This window comes from Emys orbicularis, chromosome 6 (assembly GCF_028017835.1).
Source record: "Emys orbicularis isolate rEmyOrb1 chromosome 6, rEmyOrb1.hap1, whole genome shotgun sequence".
Taxonomy (NCBI): domain Eukaryota; kingdom Metazoa; phylum Chordata; order Testudines; family Emydidae; genus Emys; species Emys orbicularis.
Window position 1 is genome coordinate 33,190,141 of NC_088688.1, and position 21,640 is coordinate 33,211,780.

Sequence of the window (21,640 nt, forward strand, 5' to 3'; positions counted from 1 at the left end):
AACATTTGCTATGACTGAAGGACCTAACAAAGCTAAGTGAATAGGTAACATGATGGCATATACAGTTCAGTGCTGGCAAGTCCAAGGAAATGCACATTGGAAAAGAATAATGCAGATATTTTTTCCCTTTAATCTACTGACACAGTAGTTTTGTGCTTTCTTCTATTCTTAAAAGGGAATTTTGAATCAACAAGAACTCTTAGAAGGTCCACAAGGGTTAGAAAATGCTCGATTTGGATCTGCTATGGCGACCCTTTCAGATATTGATTTGGATGGTTTTAATGATGTGATAATAGGTGCACCTTTAGAAAATCAGAACTCTGGAGCAGTTTACATTTACAATGGCAATCTAAGGACTATACGTACCAAATATTCACAGGTAAATAACTTTGTTACATAATACTGTATTCAAAAGCTTGTGATGTGATACAAAATTCAGCTAGATTCAAACTAAAGGATTTGATATAATGAGGGTTTTTTTGTTAGCTGGTATTCTATCCCCTTTAAATACTGTGTCATATTCTGTAGACTCTTATTGGCTGTTTTCAGCATCACTTCCTTTTCTTCCACCATATGCCAGCCCTAAATACTCCCAGGATAACACCTGTGCAGCTGATAGCTAGGGGTACAGAGATAGGTGACGTGAACATTTGTTGGGAAGAAGCCTAGCCCACTGAATCTATAGTTACATTTTTAATCCTGTACACCAAGTTGACTCATTTCCAGAAAAGGTTTTAGGCAGCCCATTATTTAGCCTTATAGAGTTGGTGCACACCAGAAAATATTGGGTTAATTCCAAATGTGAAGGCTTTAAAAGTAAAGTATTTAAGGAGGAGACTTTCAAAGACACAAAGGGGAATTAGATACCCAAATCCCATAGATTGAAATAATAATATTGTAACATGTTTCTCTCATGAGAATTCTCCTGATGCAAAAAAGGTTTGTTAGAAGATTTGTTAAATTTTCCAGTCCTTGAGAATTGCTTCATGTGAGATGGAAATAAAGCTTTTCAATAATGACTAGTTAGCATGCAGCAATCTGTCTGCTTGGTCAATTTACTTCCAAGATTTTAAAAAAAAGATGATTTGCTGTCTCAGAAAAAAGGAACCCTTACAAATAATAGAGAGACCATCCACAGAAGAGTTTGTCTAAACAAATATGTTGCATCCTAATAGAATAACTGTGAAAATCAAATGCTTATGCTGCTGTTTGTCAGTAATCAAGTTCTCTTTTTCTAGAAAATTTTAGGATCAAATTCTGCTTTCGGACAACTACTCCAGTACTTTGGAAGATCAGTAGATGGCCATAGAGACTTAAATGGTGATGGCATTACTGATGTATCTGTTGGTGCCGATGGAAATGTGGTTCAACTCTGGTTAGTCAATTATTTTGGCCAGTGTTTTAATATTTTGGATATAAGTAGTGCATTTGTTTAACGAAATGGCAAAACATTCCCCAACCTCCGACCCACCTCGACTCATGGCATGTGTATGGCACTAACGCAGTTGTTTTCTCATGATTATGCTAATGGAGTATCTAGTTGAAAAATAGTGTTGGACTACCCTATTTTCAATTGCCAGTAACGAATAATGGACTGACCTGTTTGGAAGAGCTGTTCAATAGAGTAAGCAAATAGAGCAGTGAAATAAAATTGGCACCTACTTCTGACAAAATTAATCTTTTCTGTCCTGTGGACAATGCATACCTACCAAGACAGTTTACAAGTTTCATCACATAAAAACAAGAACAGTTACCCAGTATTGCTTTGGGAAGCACTTGTGAATGTCTACACAGCAACTGTCAGCCAACTTGAGTTTGGGTTGCGGGGCTGTTTCATTGCTGTGTACACTTCTGGGCTCAGACTGGATCCCAAGCTCTGGGACCCTCCCACCTCGTGGGGTCCTAGAAGTCCATACTCCAGCCCAATTCCAAAGTATACACAGCAGTGAAACAGCCCCACAGCCCAAGTCCTGTGAGCCCAAGTTGGCTGGTACGGGCCAGCCCCAGGGTTTTCTTTGCTGTGTAGACATACCCATTTTGTGCAGCACATTGCATGGTGCTAAGTTGAAACACAGCTTGATAAATAGCTTCACTCCTCGGTTATCCATGTCCTCACCAGGCCTCCCCAACGATATTATAGAGACACTTTATGAAGTATGGGTTTGCACTGGTAACAGAATTAAAAATATAAATAAATTGCCACTTTTTGCATCATAAAATCAAATTAAAAAACAATGGCCATCTAGTACCTTTTATCCACAGTAGAACTTTGGTTGATGTCAGCAGGCATTCCATATATACATTAGAAAGCTGTTTGACACATTTCATTTAGTTTGATCAATAAAAGGTATTCATATCTCTGCTTTACTCTAGAATTTGATCTAACTTGACAAAAAGTGAAGCTCATTAAAGTATATATGTAAATTGTAAAATGCAAACAGGAAAATCAGTTGTTAACAAAACATCATCTTGGATTTGCTTGGCAATATTTTTTTAGTTCTTCAAAACAATTCTTTGGAATCTTGACCACTTAATGACAGTTACATTTCTTCTTAATTAGCTTGTGTGAAAAAAAATGTAACTGCTCTGCTCCACCATTAAGGTCAGTGACTTTCCTAAAAGAACAATAGCAGTTTTCCTTATGGAAAAATACAAGAACTTGATTCTGTCTTATGAACAATTATTTAAAATATTAAGAATATTAATATTAACTTATCATAAATCTCCCATTGTATTGTGTCAGTTAATGTGACAACATAAGAGAGATTTGAAAAAGAATATTAGCTATTGAAAAGAACCATTTCATCAAAGAAAGATAACTGTACCAGGCTGGCATGATATGAAATTTTACAGTGGGGTCCATTATAAAAAACATTATAGTCACAGATAGGCCTGTCCCAGAACTAAGTTTCTGATTTACTCCGGGTCCTTGAAATCACATGTAGCCATCTCTTCTGTTTCAGGTCACAAAGCATTGCAAATGTGTCCATAAGAGCATCATTTGTACCTGAGAAAATCAGTCTGCTGAATAAGAACACTGAGATAGCCGTCAAAATATGTTTCAGTGCCAAGTTTAGACCTGCTAATAGAAATAACCAAGTGGGTAAGAATACCTAATGTATTGCTTATGTGAATTATGTTGAAAGTGTTGCAATTCTAATATACTGGGGAAAATTAAAAACTAATATTGGATTACAAACCTATAAAAGAAGAAATCACTATAAATTTGGCTGAAGAAATTGCTTCTTTGTTTTATTTTAAAGCACTGCTGTCATCACTGACCTACTGTCTTTGGAAAGTGAGAGACAAGTTATATTGAAAAGAGAGTGCAGACTTCTCACCTATCCTGTTAGCACTCTGAAGTGCCATCAGGGAGAGAGGAGTAAAGGCAGGGGAGCTCAGAGGCTAGTTTCATTGCATTGAGCTCTCTAGTTGTCCTTCAGCTGCACTCCAGTCCTGTCATCCGCTTTGATCACTTTGGAGGAGTAAAGGAGTAACTTAAGAAGATGACAGGGGTACAGAGCTTGTTTCCAGGCTGCTGTTTGAAGCTGCAGCAGTGACCATATCTTCTCTCTTCAACAAAAAAAGATGTCTCCCACTGCTAAATCACTCATGCTGAACATGCTGCTACCTCTGATGTGAGCAGACAGGAGCTCTTTTTGGGTAATAGAAGAGAATTAGACAGGACAGCCCAAACTATATGATTTTAAAAAAAATAATTTAAAGCCCAACCTTGGGTCTTTCACTAGACTTGTCCATCACCATTTTAAGGAAGACAGGGAAATAGAAAAATATTATGAGTATCCTTTAAGGACTTATGATACAATATTGTCAGACCTCGCCTGATCAATTATCTTTACACCAAATAATTGGCAAAATAAGTTTAACCACTTCTCTACTGAATATAGTACCTTTTCAGTCCATACAATTTGTGAGCAACAAAATAACGATGAATTTCCATAGCAAGCACTCATAGTAACATTTGGAAAAAAAATTAAAGCTGAAAATGCAGTTTGATGGATGACTAGATGCAGAGTGCTTTATAGACTGGTACATTTAGAGTTCTGCGATATGATTGCAAGGTATCTGTCTTTGGCATATTCCTGGCCTTGCAGAATGACCTCTTGCCCAGGTTACAGACTCTCTCATTCTCAGTAGATATTGGATTGTTTACCATTTTTTAGAAGGTTTCATGTTTAGCAAGCTACAGAAGCAGTAAAATATTCTTGGGTTTCATGGCAAAATCAGTCATTCTATAATACTGAAGCCTGATTCTGATGGGAGTTGCACTGAAATTCGGACTCCACCAAAATTTGTTCCATTTCTTTTGTAGATATCAGATACAATGCAACACTGGATGCTGATCTTCAGTCATCTAGAGTGACTTCTAGAGGGTTATTCAAAGAAAACAATGAGAGATATATACAGAAAAATATTGTTGTAAGTTCTGCAGAGACCTGTGTTGAGCACATCTTTAATGTACAGGTAAGCAGTCTCAAACACCCTCATGTGTCTTAAGTCATCTAAGAAAGAAATGGGTGACTCTTACATCCAAAAATCAGAATTTTATTTGATATAGTCAGTAACTTACTAAATACCTAACCAAATCTGTTTGATTTCTCAGACACCTCAGACATCTTAAAAATATAAGCCCTATTCAAAGCATGGCAAAACTCACGTTCATAGATATTAAGGCAGGAAGAGACAATTATGATCATTTAGTCCGATCTCCTTCAAATAGGCCAAAGAACCTCATCCAATAATCTCTGCATCAAGCCCATGATTTCAGTGGGGTCAGGATTTCACCCACAGAGTGCACCATTCCATAGCTGGCTGTACAAAGCTACAAGTGGCAAACGTTTTTTTTTATTTAAAAAAAAACAAGGTAAACAGCCTAGGCCGCCTTCTGGTGTGTACCAGCCCTAGAAGGTTGCAGAAAGGGGCTGCAGAATAAGCTGGTCTCTTCAGGAAGTGAGTCAACCTGGTGTACAGACATAAAAAACCCAACTGCCCTTCTTTATAACAATGAAAACAACCCAGATTCCTAAAGCTGCAGTAAACCCCTTGCTTGATTCCATGAACGGTGATGAGACTGTGTCAGGGAACTGGTTCTTTTATTCCTGCCTTCAATAAAGAATTTAAAAAATACCCAAACCAATCTATTTACAGGTAGTTAACTTTGGGGATTTCTTCCTTTCCTCATACACCTACTCGCCACTAGGGCAAATGTTTTGGGCCAATGGGTCACATCCATCAACTCCTCTTGGTTCAGCCTCATTTCAGAGAGGGATTGGGACGAGAGAGTTTTAATCAGTTTGTCACTGATCTGGGAAGAACCCATTCACTACTAGGAAATCAGGAAGGGGTGATGGTGGGGAGACATACTCCTCATGTTTAGTGCTTCCCCTGATGTCATTTGTAAGGGCCCATTTGCCATATATGGTAGTCAGGCAAAGTGGGGTAGAGTCAGTGAATCCATGCTTGGGAAAGGGCCAGACTTACACAGCCAGGAAAGAATGAAACAGGTTTCATGTGTCTGCTTCTAAGGGATAACTTCGTCTTCTGAATAGCAAGCAGCCTCTGCAACAGCAGAGACTTGCCAGGCACCAAAGACACAGAAACAATTACAGCCTCTACAAATCCTTGGGTATTATAATGGAAATGCTGACACTAGTAGGTTCTGCTGTAATACTGCTTAGCAGACCAGCACAAGAAGAAACAAAAGGTTAAAAAAAGGCAATGCTGCAATATTAGAAGAAGAGAAGAAACACTTTGTGTTAGTCTCTGTTGTTTACAGGATGTTAAATATTATTAATGGAAAATATGTTATACTGTTTTAAATGAACTGTTGAACAGCTAATTGCCACTGAATATATATGTGTATTATAGGAGCCTTCTGATGCTGTAAACTCCCTTAGTCTGCGCATTGATATTAGCCTCAAGAATCCTGGCTCCAGTCCTGTCCTCGATATATATTCACCTGCCACTGTGGCCTACAGTGTAAGTATAGAATGTTACTGTATGAAAGCACACAGTGCTCCCCCAACACTGCTCCTGTTGTCACCAACAGAGTATGTCGAGATGAAGGATAGTCTTATGGTTAAGACGTACTGACGACAGAAGGCATGGGTTCATTTCCCAGTTTTACGTTGTATGACTTTACAAAAGCTGCTTAGTGTCTATAAGTCTCACTGAGGCATCTATAAAATGGGGATAATAAAACTAAGCTATTTCTAAGGTGTTGAAGTTAAATTAGATATAGTTGGTCTGGTCCTCAAATTGTAATTTGAAACTAAAGAAATACAGGAAAATATGTTTTTCCTTTCCTGTAGATCCCTTTTGTTAAGGACTGTGGTGAGGACGAAGTCTGCATTTCTGATCTTGTTCTTGAGGTTCAACAGAAAACCGATGATGGGTAAGTGTTAAATAAAGTGAGTTTTTCGTAAGGAACATTTTTGCCAACTGCATTCTGTATAAAAACTTAAGAGTATGCAGCAAATATTTGTAGAAAAATATACAAAGAGTCTTTCAGTTTCTACCACTAATAGAGGATGAGAAACCAGCTGTTGTAGACAGATGTATGACTGTGCTGGAAGGCAACTGAATTCTTAAAGTTACTTTGCTTTTAAAGAGAATTACAGCATTTCTACTGTTAAAACTTAATAATGTCATATTGATAGTACATAGTCAAGATTATGTAGCTTTACAGAAAGCGTTCATTCAGGTCAGTTTTAAGAGACGAGTTCACCTCATTTATAGACATTGTATAAAGTTATTGTAAAGTTATTGTAAGTATGTAGAACTTTGAAAATTGATAGTGCTATGCATGTGAGTAGTTGTTGCTTAATGGAAGTATAATGCCTTTTAGTGATCTGCAACTGCACTAGTTACTATATTTATAATACCAAACAATTTTTTCAACAGCAAACGGCCCTTTATTGTCAGCAGCAAGAACAGAAGGCTAACATTCAGTGTGAAGCTGAGAAATAAAAAAGAAAATGCCTACAACACCAGAATCCAGGCTACATTTTCAGAAAACTTGTTTTTTGCTTCATCTTCTTTACCAGTATGTAAAATATTCACCTCCTCTCAACTTTTCCTATTACTGCTGTTTTTCTGGTTTCCCAGAGAAATGTTTTTCTTTCTAGTATCGTTTTCCCAGCAAAGGCTGATGTCCAAACTACCCCTCTGACCCAGCTTATTCCCTAGGATACCAAAATCATCTTCCAGCTTTGTCTTAGCATCAGTCAGAATTAAACGTAGCGTATCAGTTTATCTAGATCAAGGATAGAGACAGCCAGCTCAACAAAAAAGCTGGCAATCTATCTAGTTTGATTCAGCCTCACTATTACCGTCATTTTTTCCTTACCCTGGGACTTGGCATCCCGTATCTACTGCTTGACCCCCCAGCAACACTTCTGAATACCGTTGCTGTGCCACAGAGAGTTTATACGTGACAAATCAAGTGTGCAACATGGATAGAGCTTCAAAACACAGATTTTGGAGCCAGAAATAGCATTACTGCCAAGGTCATGTATTTCAACTAGACCGTTAGTCAGATCAAGATGATCACTCTACCAGAAACCATGCTTCTAATGGATTTTTTTCCTTGCAAAAAAGAAAGGAATGTTACATATTATTTTGGGACTGGAATAAATCATTTATCTGAACTCTTGCTCCCAGCCGGTTAATACAGGATAAAATCCAGACCCCAGTACCTGGCCCAGGTTACAAGGCTGCTACTGGAGAGGTGTACGGTGAGGGTTAGAATCCAGTGGTTAAAATATATCTTATGCAGGGAAGGAATGGGAGCATTCATGAAGAGGCAAATCCCTTGGCCCTGCCCAGGCCCAACCAAGACCCATGTTCTCCTGCATGCAAATAGATGGGCTCCATGTCACTCACATGGTATGCACCAGTCCCCATTGCACAGCACAACCACAACGATTCCATTGCACAAAGAACCACAACAAAAATCAGATTTTTAAAAAATCCATTAGCTTAGAGAAAATTCAGTCTTCAAGGGAACCCATTTTCCCCAAAAAAGGCTTCTGCTTCAGAGCAGAAAGGAGTCTAGAACCAGAACTATATGGAACTAGACAATGGAATGGGAACTAAGTGAACTCCATCATTCAAGGAGGATTCTCTGTTTAAGTTCATATTTAGGTTAATTTTCTGAAACGGCCAAATCTGGTCCCATGCACAAAACCCATTTACACTGGCTTTGTTTGAGGGCTTGGGGATGGAATTCCCACTCTGTGCTTGAAAGCCCAATAAGAGTTGATGCTGTAGGTGTCACTACACCCAGAAGAACAGGTGACTCCTCAGTGTCACTTTGGGGTCGTTACTAATATAAAGCACGTACCGCTTTGACCTCCAATCTATATTCCTTGTTTCTAAGTACCGCCCCCTCGTGGGGTTATTAGACGATAAGCAGTTGCACAGAAGCAGTTTGCCAGTGGATGTATGTAGTCACAGTCCCCCTGTTATCTTCCCTCTCCTCACCTGACCCAGTCCAAACCTCCCCTGCACAGCCTCTCAACAGCTTGCCCGTAGTGGAACTGCAGCTGGATTCAGGGGTGGATTTGACCCTACACGGTAGATGTCACATTGAAAAATGTAGTGTAGGGAATTCTATGGTTTTGTAGCAGAATCTAATATCTGGGTTGTTGGGTTTTTTTCCCTCTAGGCTGATGGGACTGAAATCTCGTGTCAGATGGGCACTGGCCATAAATCAGTCATTTGCCAAGTCAGCTATCCTGTTTTTAAAGTGGGACAACAGGTACTGCTCAGATTTTGTATTTAAGTAAGTTTGTTATTCCTACCACAATGCTTATAAAAGGATCCCCCTTCACAAATAACAAGCACTGTTTTCTTATTAATGATTTGGTTAGATTCAAACCTCACTTTGGGTTACATGTTGCCTGTTCTGATGATGCTAAACAATGACCCAAAGATCCTCCAAGCCCACAGGGCTGGGGAAAGAAGTGGCTCTGTAGTATGCGTCTCCCTACCATGCTACTGTAACGCTGTATCTCTGTGAGGGAGGGGGGCTGGGGACAGAAGGTGAGAAGCAGCCATTCTTTATGATATTCTCCCCTGGGCACTGAACAGATTTCCAGGCAAGATGATGGTGGTATTCATAGTGATTGGGAAGGAAGGTAGTGGGGAGAGTGGGGGAAAGATTAAGAGCTCTGTTTTAGCCATGTTTAGCTTGAGCTGACAACTAGACACCCACCAGGAGATTTCAAAAGACAGACTGAGATGTTAGTTTGGACAGAAAAAGATAGGACTAGGGTAGAGAGGAAGATCTCAGAGTCGTCAGCACAGAGATAGTAGTTGAAGTTGTGTTTCTGGATAAGATTACCCAGAGATATAATGTAAACTGGGGGAGAGAAGACCGAGTCTGTGGAATCCCCACAGAAAGTTGGAGGATGGATGAGGAGGACCCAGTTAGAGAGGCTGGAGGAGAACCAGGAGAGGACAGAGTCATGGAAGCCAAGGAATGACAAGACTTCAAGAGCAGGAGCATGGTCAGCTGGGTTGAAGGCAGCTGACAGGTTAAGGAGGATGAAGATGGAGTAATGGTTCTGAGATTTGTGTAGGAAAAAGACATCAGAGACTTTGCCCAGAGCAGTTTGTTGAGCTAGGAATTCCTGCTTGGTTCCATCAACATTAACTCCCTCTCCAGGGCTGCAAACATAACCAGTTTGTGGGAGCTGTGCTGCCAGGGAAGAAGGAGTAGCCCAGCACCTGAAAGGAGGTGTGTAAATCTCAGGATAGCCAAGGTTTTAGGAAGCCCATCCTCTTCTCTGTTCCCCTGGGGCAGGAGGGAAATAGTCCTCTCATTCCATGACAGGGTAATTTGGAACAATGAGAAGCTTGCCAGGTAGAACAGAAACGTTCCCTCTGCTGAGTTAATGCTTAAGAATGTATATAACCCAAATAACTTCATATTTCATTAATGACCTTGGCACCAACTGAGAGTATGCTAATGAAGTGTGCTAATGACACAAAGTTGGGAGGCACTATCAATACAGAGAAGTGAATATTATACAGGAAGAATTGGAGACCCTGAGGACTGGAGTAATAGAAGTGCGTTAAAAATTCATAGTATGAAGTGCCAGGTAATGCATTTAGGGACTAATCAGAATTTCTGTAATACATGAGGGGCTCATCAGTAGGAAACAACAGAGGAAGAGAAAGACCTGGATATCTTTGTTGATCATAAGATGACTATGAGCCACTAGTGTGATGTGGTCATGAAAAAGGCAAATGTGATCTTAAGATGTCTCAAGTAAGGTACTTACAGTAGATATAGGGAAGAATTAATGCCTTAGTACAAGGCACTGGTGAGACCTCATCTGGATTATTGTATACAATTCTGGTCACCCATGATCAAGAAATATTAATTTAAATTGGAACAGGTGCAGAGAAGAGCTATAAGAAGATCAGGGGAATAGAGATCCTATGTTTCAAGATGATGGTTTGTTTCACCTATAAAAATGAAGGCTGAGAGCTATGCTTAAATTTCTGGGAGTCGCAGTCCTGGGAAGAAAAAAAGTAAAGCTCAAAGGCAGGTCACTGAGAAGCACAGAGCTTCTACCAGAGCTGCTGCCTCAGACAGTGCCCCAGGCTCCTGCCACTGCCTCATGCAGTGCTCTGCCTCTGTCCTACTCCTGCATGGGCAGACACCACCCAGGCATTGGTGTGTCCATCACACTCAGTATTTATATGCAGATAAATAATTATTATAATTAATTATATTTGTTTGTAAGCACTTTAAATTTGCTTATTGTATAATCTGTTTGTTTACTTCTGTTTATCTTTTGTGTAGGTATATTTCGATATTAATTTTGACTTTAATCTCAAAAATCTTCAGGATATGGCAAAAATAAGTTTTCATGCTTTGAGGTAAAGTACATTCTTATATAATAATTTCATTTAAAAAGCATCCCCTGCCAGTGCTGCAGAGTTAAAATATAATAAGTTAACTATTATTGCCAGTATAATTTGTTTTAAATGTAATTGTGAGTTATAATACATGAGTGAACAAACTATGTTTTTGATAAATAGTGAAAGTAATGAAGAGCAAGAAGCAGACAACCAGGTCTACCTGTCAATTCCTTTGCGGTATGATGCAGAAATTCACTTAACAAGGTACGCTGAATAAAGAAAAGAATCTGTCATTTTTGTCAAAGGTATTTGAACATAAAGGTCCCTCTGAGAGACCTTGAGACCTTATGTCAAGGTTCCCCCCCCACTCTGAACTCTGGGGTACAGATGTGGGGACCCGCATGAAGGACCCCCAAGCTTATTTTCTACCAGCTTAGGTTAAAACTTTCCCAAGGCACAAATTCCTTTCCTTGTTCTTGGATTGTATTGCTGCCACCACCAAGTGATTTACACAAAAATTCAGGGAAGGGTCACTTGGAATCCCTATCTCCCCAAGATACCCCCCCAAGCCCCTTCACCCCCTTTCCTGGGGAGGCTTGAGAATAATATACCAACTAATTGCCTTAGCAAAGTGAGCACAGACCAGACCCTTTGTCTTCAGGACACTGAAATCAATCAGGTTCTTAAAAGAAGAAATTTATTATAAAGAAAAAAGTAAAAGAATCACACCCGCAAAATCAGAATGGAAGGTAATTTTACAGGGTAATGAAAAGATTTAAAACACCGAGGATTCCCCTCTGGGCTCAGCTTCACAATTACAAAAACAGGAATAAAACTACCTCTGTAGCATAGGAAAATTCACAAGCCAAAACAAAAGATAACCTAACGCATTTCCTTGCCCTACTTACAATTTCTGTGGTTTTAGATGGATTATTCCACGTATATTTTCAGGAGATGTTATACCTGCTTCCTTCTCCCTCCATCCGGAGAGGGAACAACATAAGAGAACAACAAACAAATCCTTTCCCCCCAGATTTGAAAGTATCTTCTTTCCTCATTGGTCCTTCTGGTCAGGTGCCAACTAGGTTATTTGAACTGCTTAACCCCTTACAGGTAAGGCGATTCACTACAGCTGCCAAGGAGGGATTTTATGCTACTGCATACATAAAGGTTCTGGGAAACTTTCATGGCAGAGTGCATCAGCCACTTTGTTAGAAGCTCCTGAAATGTGTTGTATTTCAAAATCAAAATCTTGGAGAGCTAAATTCCACCAAAGAAGTTTTTTGTTATTTTCCTTGATGGTATGAAGCCACTTTAGCACAGCATGGTCGGTCTGCAGGTGGAAACGCCGTCCCCAAACTTACGGGCGTAGCTTCTACAGAGCTTACACAATGGCGTAACATTCCTTCTCTGTGATTGACCAGTGGCTTTCCCTCTCAGACAGTTTTTTGCTGAGAAACACGACAGGATGGAATTCTTGATCCAGTCCTTCCTGCATTAAAACTGCTCCCACACCATGCTCGGACGCATCTGTGGTTACTAGGAAAGGTTTGTCAAAGTCTGGGGCCCTTAGCCCAGGGTCAGACATGAGTGTTGCTGGTAGAAAATAAGCTTAGGGGGGTCTTTCATGCGGGTCCCCACATCTGTACCCCAGAGTTCAGAGTTGGGGGGGGGAACCCTGACATGGTGGTAGAGGTGGAATTTTATGCTACTGCATACATAAAGATTGTTACCCTTCCCTCTATATTTCTGACTATCTTTATTTGGCTGCTGTTAGAAATTCCTGCTTTATCAAGTACAGGAAAGGTTGTCTTATTCTCTTTGTATAATGGCATTGCTTTTAAAAAGAAAAATAATAAAAAGACCAGATATGTAGCTATACAACCCTTAATACATACTTAGCCAGGTACAGATATTATAGGTGCTCAAATACTGCAGTCGTGGCAACCATATAATTACCTAGATAGGTAGTGCTGGCTGTAACATCTGTATTGTAGCTAGGTCAGCACAAGAACCACCAACAAAAGTGCTCTGTTTTTAATTATATAATTAATGTACAGTATATACAGTTGTGGGCTTGCTGGCTCAAATGTATTGAAAGCCCTTTACAAAATGGATAGTTTGCTTGGGATCAAGGAAAACCACATTATCTAGGATAAACTATTTATGGTTATATATGATGTGCTCATGCAGCGAACTACAGGTGAAGGAATAAATATATTATCTTACTTTGTATAGTGCTTCATGCCAAAGGTATCCCGATGACATTTATAAACTTAAACTGACAGAAAACAACAAACAGCAATCACTCCAAACTCAACTTTTGAGGTGAAAGGTGGCCTCTGCTTAAAAGTGCACAGCAACAATGAATTTGAGGGTAGTTCTACACTTATGGTGGCATGTAGAATACAGACACTGCATCCCAGCTAGCACGGATATAAGTAGCAGTGTAAACACTGAGGCACTGTTTAAGTGAGTAGAGTAGAGTGCCCGACACATTTGAACCCTTGCGTAATACTTTACACAGCTCTCTATGCACCCAAGCTGTGCCTCCCATGTCTACGCTGGTTTGTTCACAGCTGGAGCCTTTCCCTGCCTCAGTAAAAGAACCTGACAGCAGAGAGAGACTGGCAGAGGGGAGGCAGCAGGAAAAGTCTCCAGTCTTCTTCTGCAGTAGGGAAAGACTTCAATAGGCCCCCCTTGCCAGAGCCCTTTCCTGCCACAGTGAAAGGCTCCAGCAATGGGAAGATGCCAGAGCCCTTGTGCGTGTAGCTACATGTACCTTACACACTACTGCAAGTATAGGCAAGTTTAGACAAGGTCTGAGAGATTAATTTTAGAAGAATTTGGCTCACAAATACAGTGGCCAATTTTAACAGCCCCAATTTTGCAAAAACTATTACAATATCTTGAAAGACCCAGATGTGACACCTCACCAGGTGTGCCAATTCCTACGTCCCAACAGCAGGATGAATCCATGAGTTTTCTCCCAAAATGTTTGCTGATCAGCTCAGCCTTATTTGTATCATTCCATGGCAGATATTTTTTTCTAAAACACCTCTATTCTGTAGTGAAATTAGTGTTAAAATGTATGTGACACTTCATCTGTTATCTTTTCAATAATCATCATTTCCAAAAATCCCTGGATAAAAAACATTCATTTTTTGTTTGCAGCAGCAATAATATATTCCTTGTTTAATGTGTATATTTTAACATCAGTGGCAAATTTTTCCCACTTCATGGTATTGCTGTGCTGCACTACATTTCAAATCCTCTTCGAGATTTGGGCTCCAATAAGAAATTTCCTGTTTCTTAAACAACTTTTTAACATTAAACTAAAAAAAGGATACAGATAGTTGAATCTCTTCTTCTTACACTTCTGAACTTTGATTCACTGATTTATAATGAACCCAAAAGCATCCAATTACATAGCTGCCAAATAAAAATCTATTGTTTTATGGTTGATTACCAGGCTTACCAACATAAATTTCTATGAAGTATATTCTGATCGTAATATTCCTTCCACTGTGAATAATTTTGAAGAGATTGGTCCTGCGTTCAATTTTTCAGTGAAGGTTAGTAAACATTTTTGGGGATGAGACAAGATCTTCCCTTTTATCTATAGTCTGTACCCAAAGAGCAGACAAAATGATGGTCCTTGGTATGTTTTACTGTGCTGCTTTATGAATCTGGTTAATGAGGAAAATGATTCACCACCATAATGCACAACCTTCACTGCTTAAAGGTAAGATTTCCATTTAGTGATGGGCAGTCTTATGCACGTTTGGTTCTCCAATTGCTCACATTAACCCAGATCTTGCAAAGACTTACGTATGTGCTTACCTTTATGCACTCTTAGTAGTGAAGTCAGTCTATCAGTTCCTCTGCAGACAGAAATCAATGGGACTACTCACAGTACATAAAGTTAAGCACGTTCATAAGTCTTTGCAGGATTTGGGCCATTGAAATAAGACACACTGTTCAAGGAGGTACATGAACAAGTCTGATTATTGATAACAGTATTGGTTATGTAACTCTGGAAAAAGTTTAGCTGCAAATATGCAGCATGGAGGAAACCTAAAACCTAAATTGGTTGCAAATATGTAACATGGTGGAACCCTAAATTTAATGGTAACAACTATTGGAATGTAAATGTAACCTATCTTGTAGGTTATTGGATGCGACAAAATATTTGCTTTTCCAGAAGTGTTTTATGCAACTAATTAAAGTTTTGTTTAGAAAGCAGCCAGGTATTCAAAATCATATGGTATAAATTACTTTACATGTAATGCTGGTATAATGCAATTACTGCCCAGTTAGAGATAAGTATAGGTATCGGAAAAATTATTGCAGTGAAAGCAGTTCAGAGTTTTAATCAGTCTTAGAGCATTCTGATGTTCTTGGTATAGCTGAATAATTTGTTTGTATCCAGTTATAGCTAAATAAATTAATAACTAGCTCTTTTCTATTTAGGTTACAACGGGAAGCATTCCAGTAAAGGTGGCTTCTGTAAAAATCCATTTTCCACAGTTGACTAAAGGAAACAATCCTCTGATGTATCTGACGGCACTGGATACAGATCAGGTGAAGAACTAAACTACATCAATCACAAACTGTAACTTGTGTAATAAATATAATGTAGACTCATTAGAATAATGGTATAAGAGCTGAGACCTAGGATTAGACAGTCAACAAGCAGTCATGTTGTGATATCCTGAGCCTGCATTTCAATGTTTGTATTGATGTTGTCTCCATTCACTGGTAAAGTGGCTCCTCCATCCTGAGAACAGGGAAACTCTGCCCTTCCTTTCTTTTCAGTCTTAGTTGATAGGAGAAAGAGGTAGGATGCTCCAAGAGGTAGGCACTAGCCTAGGACATAGGAGTCTGAATTCATGTCCCTGCTCTGCCACAGGCTTCCTACATGACCTCGGGCAAGTCACTTAGTGACTCTGTTGATCAATTCCCTATCTGTAAATATGGGGATAATAGTATTGCCTAGTGTACCTGTCAAGTGCTGGTGGGAAAAATGGCATGTAATCACATAATTAAAGTCTGTAACATAATGAAATAAGTGATTTCCAAATAGGAGTATTCCACTGATTTCAATGGGACCAGGATCTCAACTTCAATGTTTAATAAACAGCCCCATATCTGGGACTAGATTTAAGCATGTGTTGTTGTTAAGACTGTCAGGAATGGAACAGGCTCCTTCATTATTCTTCATCCAGAACATACTAAGAATATTGCCCCCAGGGAAACTCACCTTATCTGAATGCACTTCCTTTATGTACGTTGAAAAAAAACAGGGTCCATTATTAGTGTAGACAATGTTTTCAAAATATTTCACACCTACACATAGGTCAAAGGTCATGTACTTCTCAACTGGACCCTCTTTCAAATCCTAAATCAGTGTGTAAAATTTAAGAAACATAAGCTATTTTTCTTAGAATTACCAAAAAATATTAAAGCAATTTAATTCTGAATTGTAAAGGAAATCAATACATTATCAGTATTTTCCAAAAGCATTCAGTATTTTACACACACACACGTGCACGCACACAAAATCACCCTTATCCTTTCACCAAGTATAATTCTGCATTTTCTTTTTAGGCTGGAGGTGTCAGTTGTGATGCAAAGATTAATCCTTTGCAAATAGGAAAAACATCTTATACTGCATCTTTCAAGAAAGAAAACTTCAGAGCTGCAAAAGAACTAGTAAGGAAAAGCTGTGACTATAACATTTGTGGTCCCAATCCTGCATTGTAATCCAGATAGGCAGACCTCTGTGCCATGCAGGGCCCTCTTGGCATCAGTGGTGCTCCACACAGGCTCAGCAATCCACCTGCATAAATCACAATGCAGTATAGGGGCCTATAATTGTATTGTGTTGCTGTTTCCTCCTCCTTTGTATATATATTTTTCTTTCTACCATTAAAATTTCTGCAGAGTAACCACAGCCCATTTTCCACTACATATTACTCTGTGTGCATGCATGTATGTATTATTGTGTATGTGCAAATGGTTATCTCTTTTTCACAGAACAGTCCCTAATATTACTCCTTGCAGCTCACTCAAACTTTGGTCTTTCTGCTGCTCGTGTCTGTCTAGTTTAGTTTAGTTTAGCTTTTCCTATAGCGACCATCTGACTATTAATATTGCTGCAGTCTTTGGACAACTGAGATCACTAATGCTGACTAAATTAATCTAAACCACCTCAGAAATAACTATAAAAATATGCTTATATAACATTTAGGATCTATGTGAAATGAGACTTCTTGCTGGAGGAGATCCCTCTGGGTTAGGGCTGAGGTATGTTGGTGGAGAAGTATGAGTAAGCTTTCACTTATACTGTTCATACTGTATCTGCCCTATAGATAAGCAGGGGGCTTTAGCATGGGTCGCAAGCATTTAATTAATACATACAGAATAACTAAGTTAAGAAACTTGTGCAACAAGGACCAAGTTTAGAATTAAAACTGGTATTTGTTAAAGTGAATTATGCTTTTTTAAAATCAAGCTAATACCTCTTTTTTCCCCTTCTCTGAAAGAACTGTAAGAATACGCATTGTAATACAATTACATGCAGTCTGAAAGACCTCACACTGAAAGGAGAGTATTTTGTAAATGTGTCTACCAGAATCTGGAATGGGACCTTTGCAGCTGTAAGTAGTATCAGGTACCTTTTGATGGAAGATGTTATACCCATGTACGTCATGCTCGCTGATATTTTTGAAACTTAACACTGAAAGCGCTCCTTCCATAGCAATCCCTTCCTCTTCTTGTTTTACATTATTTTGTCTATTATCCTAAATCAAAAAATTGCAACTGAAGCTGAAATAGATATTAAGTCTGTGTAACAAACCATTTAAAATATTAAATAGAGAGAGAGACTCCCACTGAAGCATTGCAGCTACAATGGTGACACAAATCTTCCTCGATGCTGGCACATGGTGTTTGCTTTTGCAGACTGTCCTATAAGCTCAAGTAACCAGAAACTAGAATGTCCATAGAGCTGAAAAAGACAACACATGACAATAAACCACTGAAACAAAGTGGGTGAGGTAATATCTTTTATTGGACCCACTTCTGTTGGTTGAAAAGAAGCAGCTTACACAGAGCGCTTCTTCAGGTCTGGGGCCAACACGGCTGCAATAAATTATTGTGCAGTCATATTATATTCACTTTTGAACTGCAGCAAACCTTTATTCTGGCTTGTCAGGATTTTTTTTATTATTTTTTGCAAATTTGTTTTACTTTTTTTTCCAATTTGTATCTATTTTTATTTTTAAGATTTGTATTACTTTATTTTAACCTATTCAGCAGTGGGGTGGTCTTCCCTATGGCCAGGGGCTTGTTGTCCTCCTCGCAGCCCTGGCTTGGGGTCTCTTATCTGCCTCACCAGCACCGCAGCCTTCCCCACACCTTGTGCTTACGGGGATTGGGTGTCACTGGACCTGCAGCCGTGCAAGGAGCCCTCTGCAGCCTTGCTATCATAGCCCCTCTCCCTGACTCCCATGTCAGCAGGGCTGCAGAGGGCTCCCTGAGATGTTGCATGGCCTGTGACACCCACTCCCTGAAGGCGCAAAGTGAAGGGGGCAGGCTATATCCATATCCATATCCGATGGATATTTTATTCATCAATTTCAGTGCATCAGCTGAAATCAACATTTATTGATATCTATGGATTTAAATCGAATCCTGCCAAGCCTGCCTATATTGCATTCATTCTAATCACTCAAAGTATCAAAAGCCCAGAACTTGATGCTATCATTAGTGTTGTCAATTTTTTTCTTCAGAAAAGGTGTGTACATTCAGTACAAAGATATAAAAACCTTTTGTTTGGTTTTTTAAAGGGTCACTTGTCAAGGAAACAGATCCCAGATTGAATTTTACAGTATGCTTAAAATATCATTTAAATAATAATCATGACTATCACATCTTAAACTCCCACATGTCCTCCCAGACATAACACTAATCGTGAAGAAATTATCAGCCCTCTGAAATGAAACAATGTCTGCCTCTCAGCTAGGCAACCAACCAAAACTCTCCTAACATTCTGGGTTTGTTTGCAGTCTCAGGCATATGACGCACTGTCTGTGTTCTGTCTGCCAAGTCTTGTGACTGGGTATTGAAATTTACAAGCAGGATTCTTGTAAACGTCAATACTTAGATCATAAAAAATAAAAAAGCCCTCAGGTCAGACTGATAGTGTAATAGGCTTATGAGAGTGTGTGAATCAAGAATCTGCCTGCCTTTATAGTGTCCTTTTTAAGAATGTATTTATTTTTTTGATGAGCTGAACCAAAAATACTTGGATGTTGTTTTAGATACACGAAAGGTCAGAATAAAAAGGGGCAAATGGCTGTGCATTGAGAGAGCAGGAGAGGTAGCAGGTAATGCTGGCTTCCCTCTAGCAGAAAAAAATCTGTTACAATTTTCCCTCTCATCTCATGGCCGCATATCCTCCGTTTGATTGTCAGTACTCCAGCATGAACAGCCTTTTTTGGATGGCACTGCACCCCCATAATCCTTTGCATTTAGAATGACAGGCATTCTTTGTGAAAAGGATGAAGGGTATGCATGCATCTGTGAAGCAGGGAAGAGAAACGAGAGTGTTCTGAGGAGTCGACAGTCAAGTAGAGAACGATGACATTCAAGAGATAAAAGGACCAAATATTTATCCTATCTGGGATAGCTTCTCCAGTACTGCATGCAGTAGTTGGAGTTCTGCCCACATTCCTCTACTAACACCCAACCAATTCCTACAGCACTCCTTTAGTCTGGTATCCCTGTACTGTTGGTCGCATATGCAAAGTGTTACATGGCACACAGTCGTACTGAACTGGCAATGTTTGAACTCCTGTGCAGGCTTCACTAGCATTGGAAATATTAATGGAAGGAGATGGGATCTCTGGGTCAGGCACAAGAATACTTTTTAAAAGTATTCCATTTTTTACCTTTTTCAGTCCAGAAAGAGTGAGGAGGGTCAGATGCTGAGGGATGGGGAAGAATAGATAGTGCTAGGAAAAAGTAAAGGGAAGAAAAGCAGAGAGAAGTTGGATAGAGACACAGAGGAAAAGGAAGGGAAAAGCACATTCTCATTTTACTCTTCTTTTAAATGCCAGAACTATGTCCCCGTCCTGTGCTATATTGCCTTTCCATTTCTCCCCTTCCCTCTGATTCTCTGGCCACCTTCACAGCTAAACAGCAGCAAAAGTTTTCAAACAATGACAGATATTTCAATATCTTCTTTTCTCTGAACTATATGATGAAAATAGGGGTTTTTTAAAATAAAAAAGTCTTAATTATTAACGGTAAGCATAGCAAGGATGAAGTCTGCATTACTGGCATATTTATTCATTACTTTCCTGTAGATACTGGATCAATAAGCTATGGCAAATATAATTCCAGTTTTCAGAATACTATAATATTCTTTAGCTCTAGAGTATCATTCACTTAAGGAGAATTATTTTAAAACATCTTCATTATAGGAATGCTTGATCAAACGTTTACAAGTTTATTTTTCTATTGCAGTCAACTTTCCAGATGTTACAGTTGACAGCAGATGCAGAAATTGATACGCATAACCCAGAATTATTTGTAATTGGAGAGAATACCCTAACTGTGAGTGTTGTTCAATGGAAGTGTTTTCTTTCTTTATATTTTACTATATCTAAAGGCTAATATTTGATTTTAATGTCCCTGAGAAGTATGTGGCAGGTCACAGAAAATCTGCTCATTTGCTTGAATATGTTAAGTTGGTTTTATTCACTTGTCTGTTTTTAGAGTTGTTGAAAATGTTACAGTTTCAGCTGGCTGGTGTTTCTACAAACGCTGTTTAATTAATTTGTGTGAGCTTGCACACCTGAGTTTTGTTGTGAATGAACTCTAAAACTACCAGCAAAAGTCAGTAGAAACCTCTGAGGTTCAACTGATTTCATGTAAAAAATGTCAAATTTTGCATAGGTTTTACCATAAAACAATAAATTGACCTGGATTCATGAACTTTAGGAAACATTTCAGCAAATCTCATCTGAGTTTGAAGTTCTATTTGCATAGGTGCATTTTGGTATATTTGTGACTGTTTTGCACAGTTCTAATGATGACCAAAATCACATCTACATTGTAACATGTTGCAGAGTATACTCCAATTTAGAATGGATGTAATATGGACATATTTAATAATCTTGGTGTTCTAGTGACTCTTATCTTAAATACTCTTTGTTGTACACACTGCTATGGTTTAGAATGTTTCCTCCCAAGGATTTAGTTCATTAATATGTAAATTTAAATAGTGTTGGGAAAATGCTTTGTTACAACAGTAGAAACAAAAACATCTTCTTCCCTTGGTCTGGGTATGGGTTGACATTACTTCACCTGGAATACTGGTTTTGTATATCTTTTTAGAGAACTTCCTAGTCCATCTGATCCAAAAAATAAATCTATTTCAAGACCTTTGGGGATTGGAATGCAACTCAAGAAACAAGCTAATAAGGGAGTCAGCTTAGTGATAATAATGTGCATCAGCACCCAGTTGCAGCTAATGGAAAATCCAATTAAATATGTACTAGGGCAGTTATTGATTGACCTATCTCCAAGTGGAAATAAGGCCAAAGCACAGTACTACTTTTGTCGTCATTGTTCCCATGAAACATTGCACTTTGTAAAGAGATTCTAATTGGGTCCATTTGTACTCAGGCATATATTCAGTTCCTGGAGAACTGCTGAAAAGAAGAGAAAGTAT

The 21,640-nt window shown here is 38.9% G+C and overlaps 1 protein-coding gene across 1 annotated transcript in view; it reads left to right on the forward strand.

Moving 5' to 3' along the window:
- ITGA2 (integrin subunit alpha 2) overlaps positions 1 to 21,640 on the forward strand; it is a 101,537-nt gene that overhangs the window by 72,063 nt on the left and 7,834 nt on the right. The window contains exons 14-28 of the mRNA XM_065406608.1: positions 176 to 379; positions 1,239 to 1,375; positions 2,964 to 3,103; positions 4,334 to 4,485; positions 5,890 to 6,000; positions 6,333 to 6,415; positions 6,925 to 7,066; positions 8,690 to 8,782; positions 10,838 to 10,914; positions 11,077 to 11,160; positions 14,369 to 14,471; positions 15,370 to 15,480; positions 16,507 to 16,611; positions 17,445 to 17,558; positions 20,431 to 20,520. Of these exons, the coding sequence (XP_065262680.1) occupies positions 176 to 379; positions 1,239 to 1,375; positions 2,964 to 3,103; positions 4,334 to 4,485; positions 5,890 to 6,000; positions 6,333 to 6,415; positions 6,925 to 7,066; positions 8,690 to 8,782; positions 10,838 to 10,914; positions 11,077 to 11,160; positions 14,369 to 14,471; positions 15,370 to 15,480; positions 16,507 to 16,611; positions 17,445 to 17,558; positions 20,431 to 20,520 (1,746 nt within the window). The remainder of the gene's footprint in view (positions 1 to 175; positions 380 to 1,238; positions 1,376 to 2,963; positions 3,104 to 4,333; positions 4,486 to 5,889; positions 6,001 to 6,332; positions 6,416 to 6,924; positions 7,067 to 8,689; positions 8,783 to 10,837; positions 10,915 to 11,076; positions 11,161 to 14,368; positions 14,472 to 15,369; positions 15,481 to 16,506; positions 16,612 to 17,444; positions 17,559 to 20,430; positions 20,521 to 21,640) is intronic.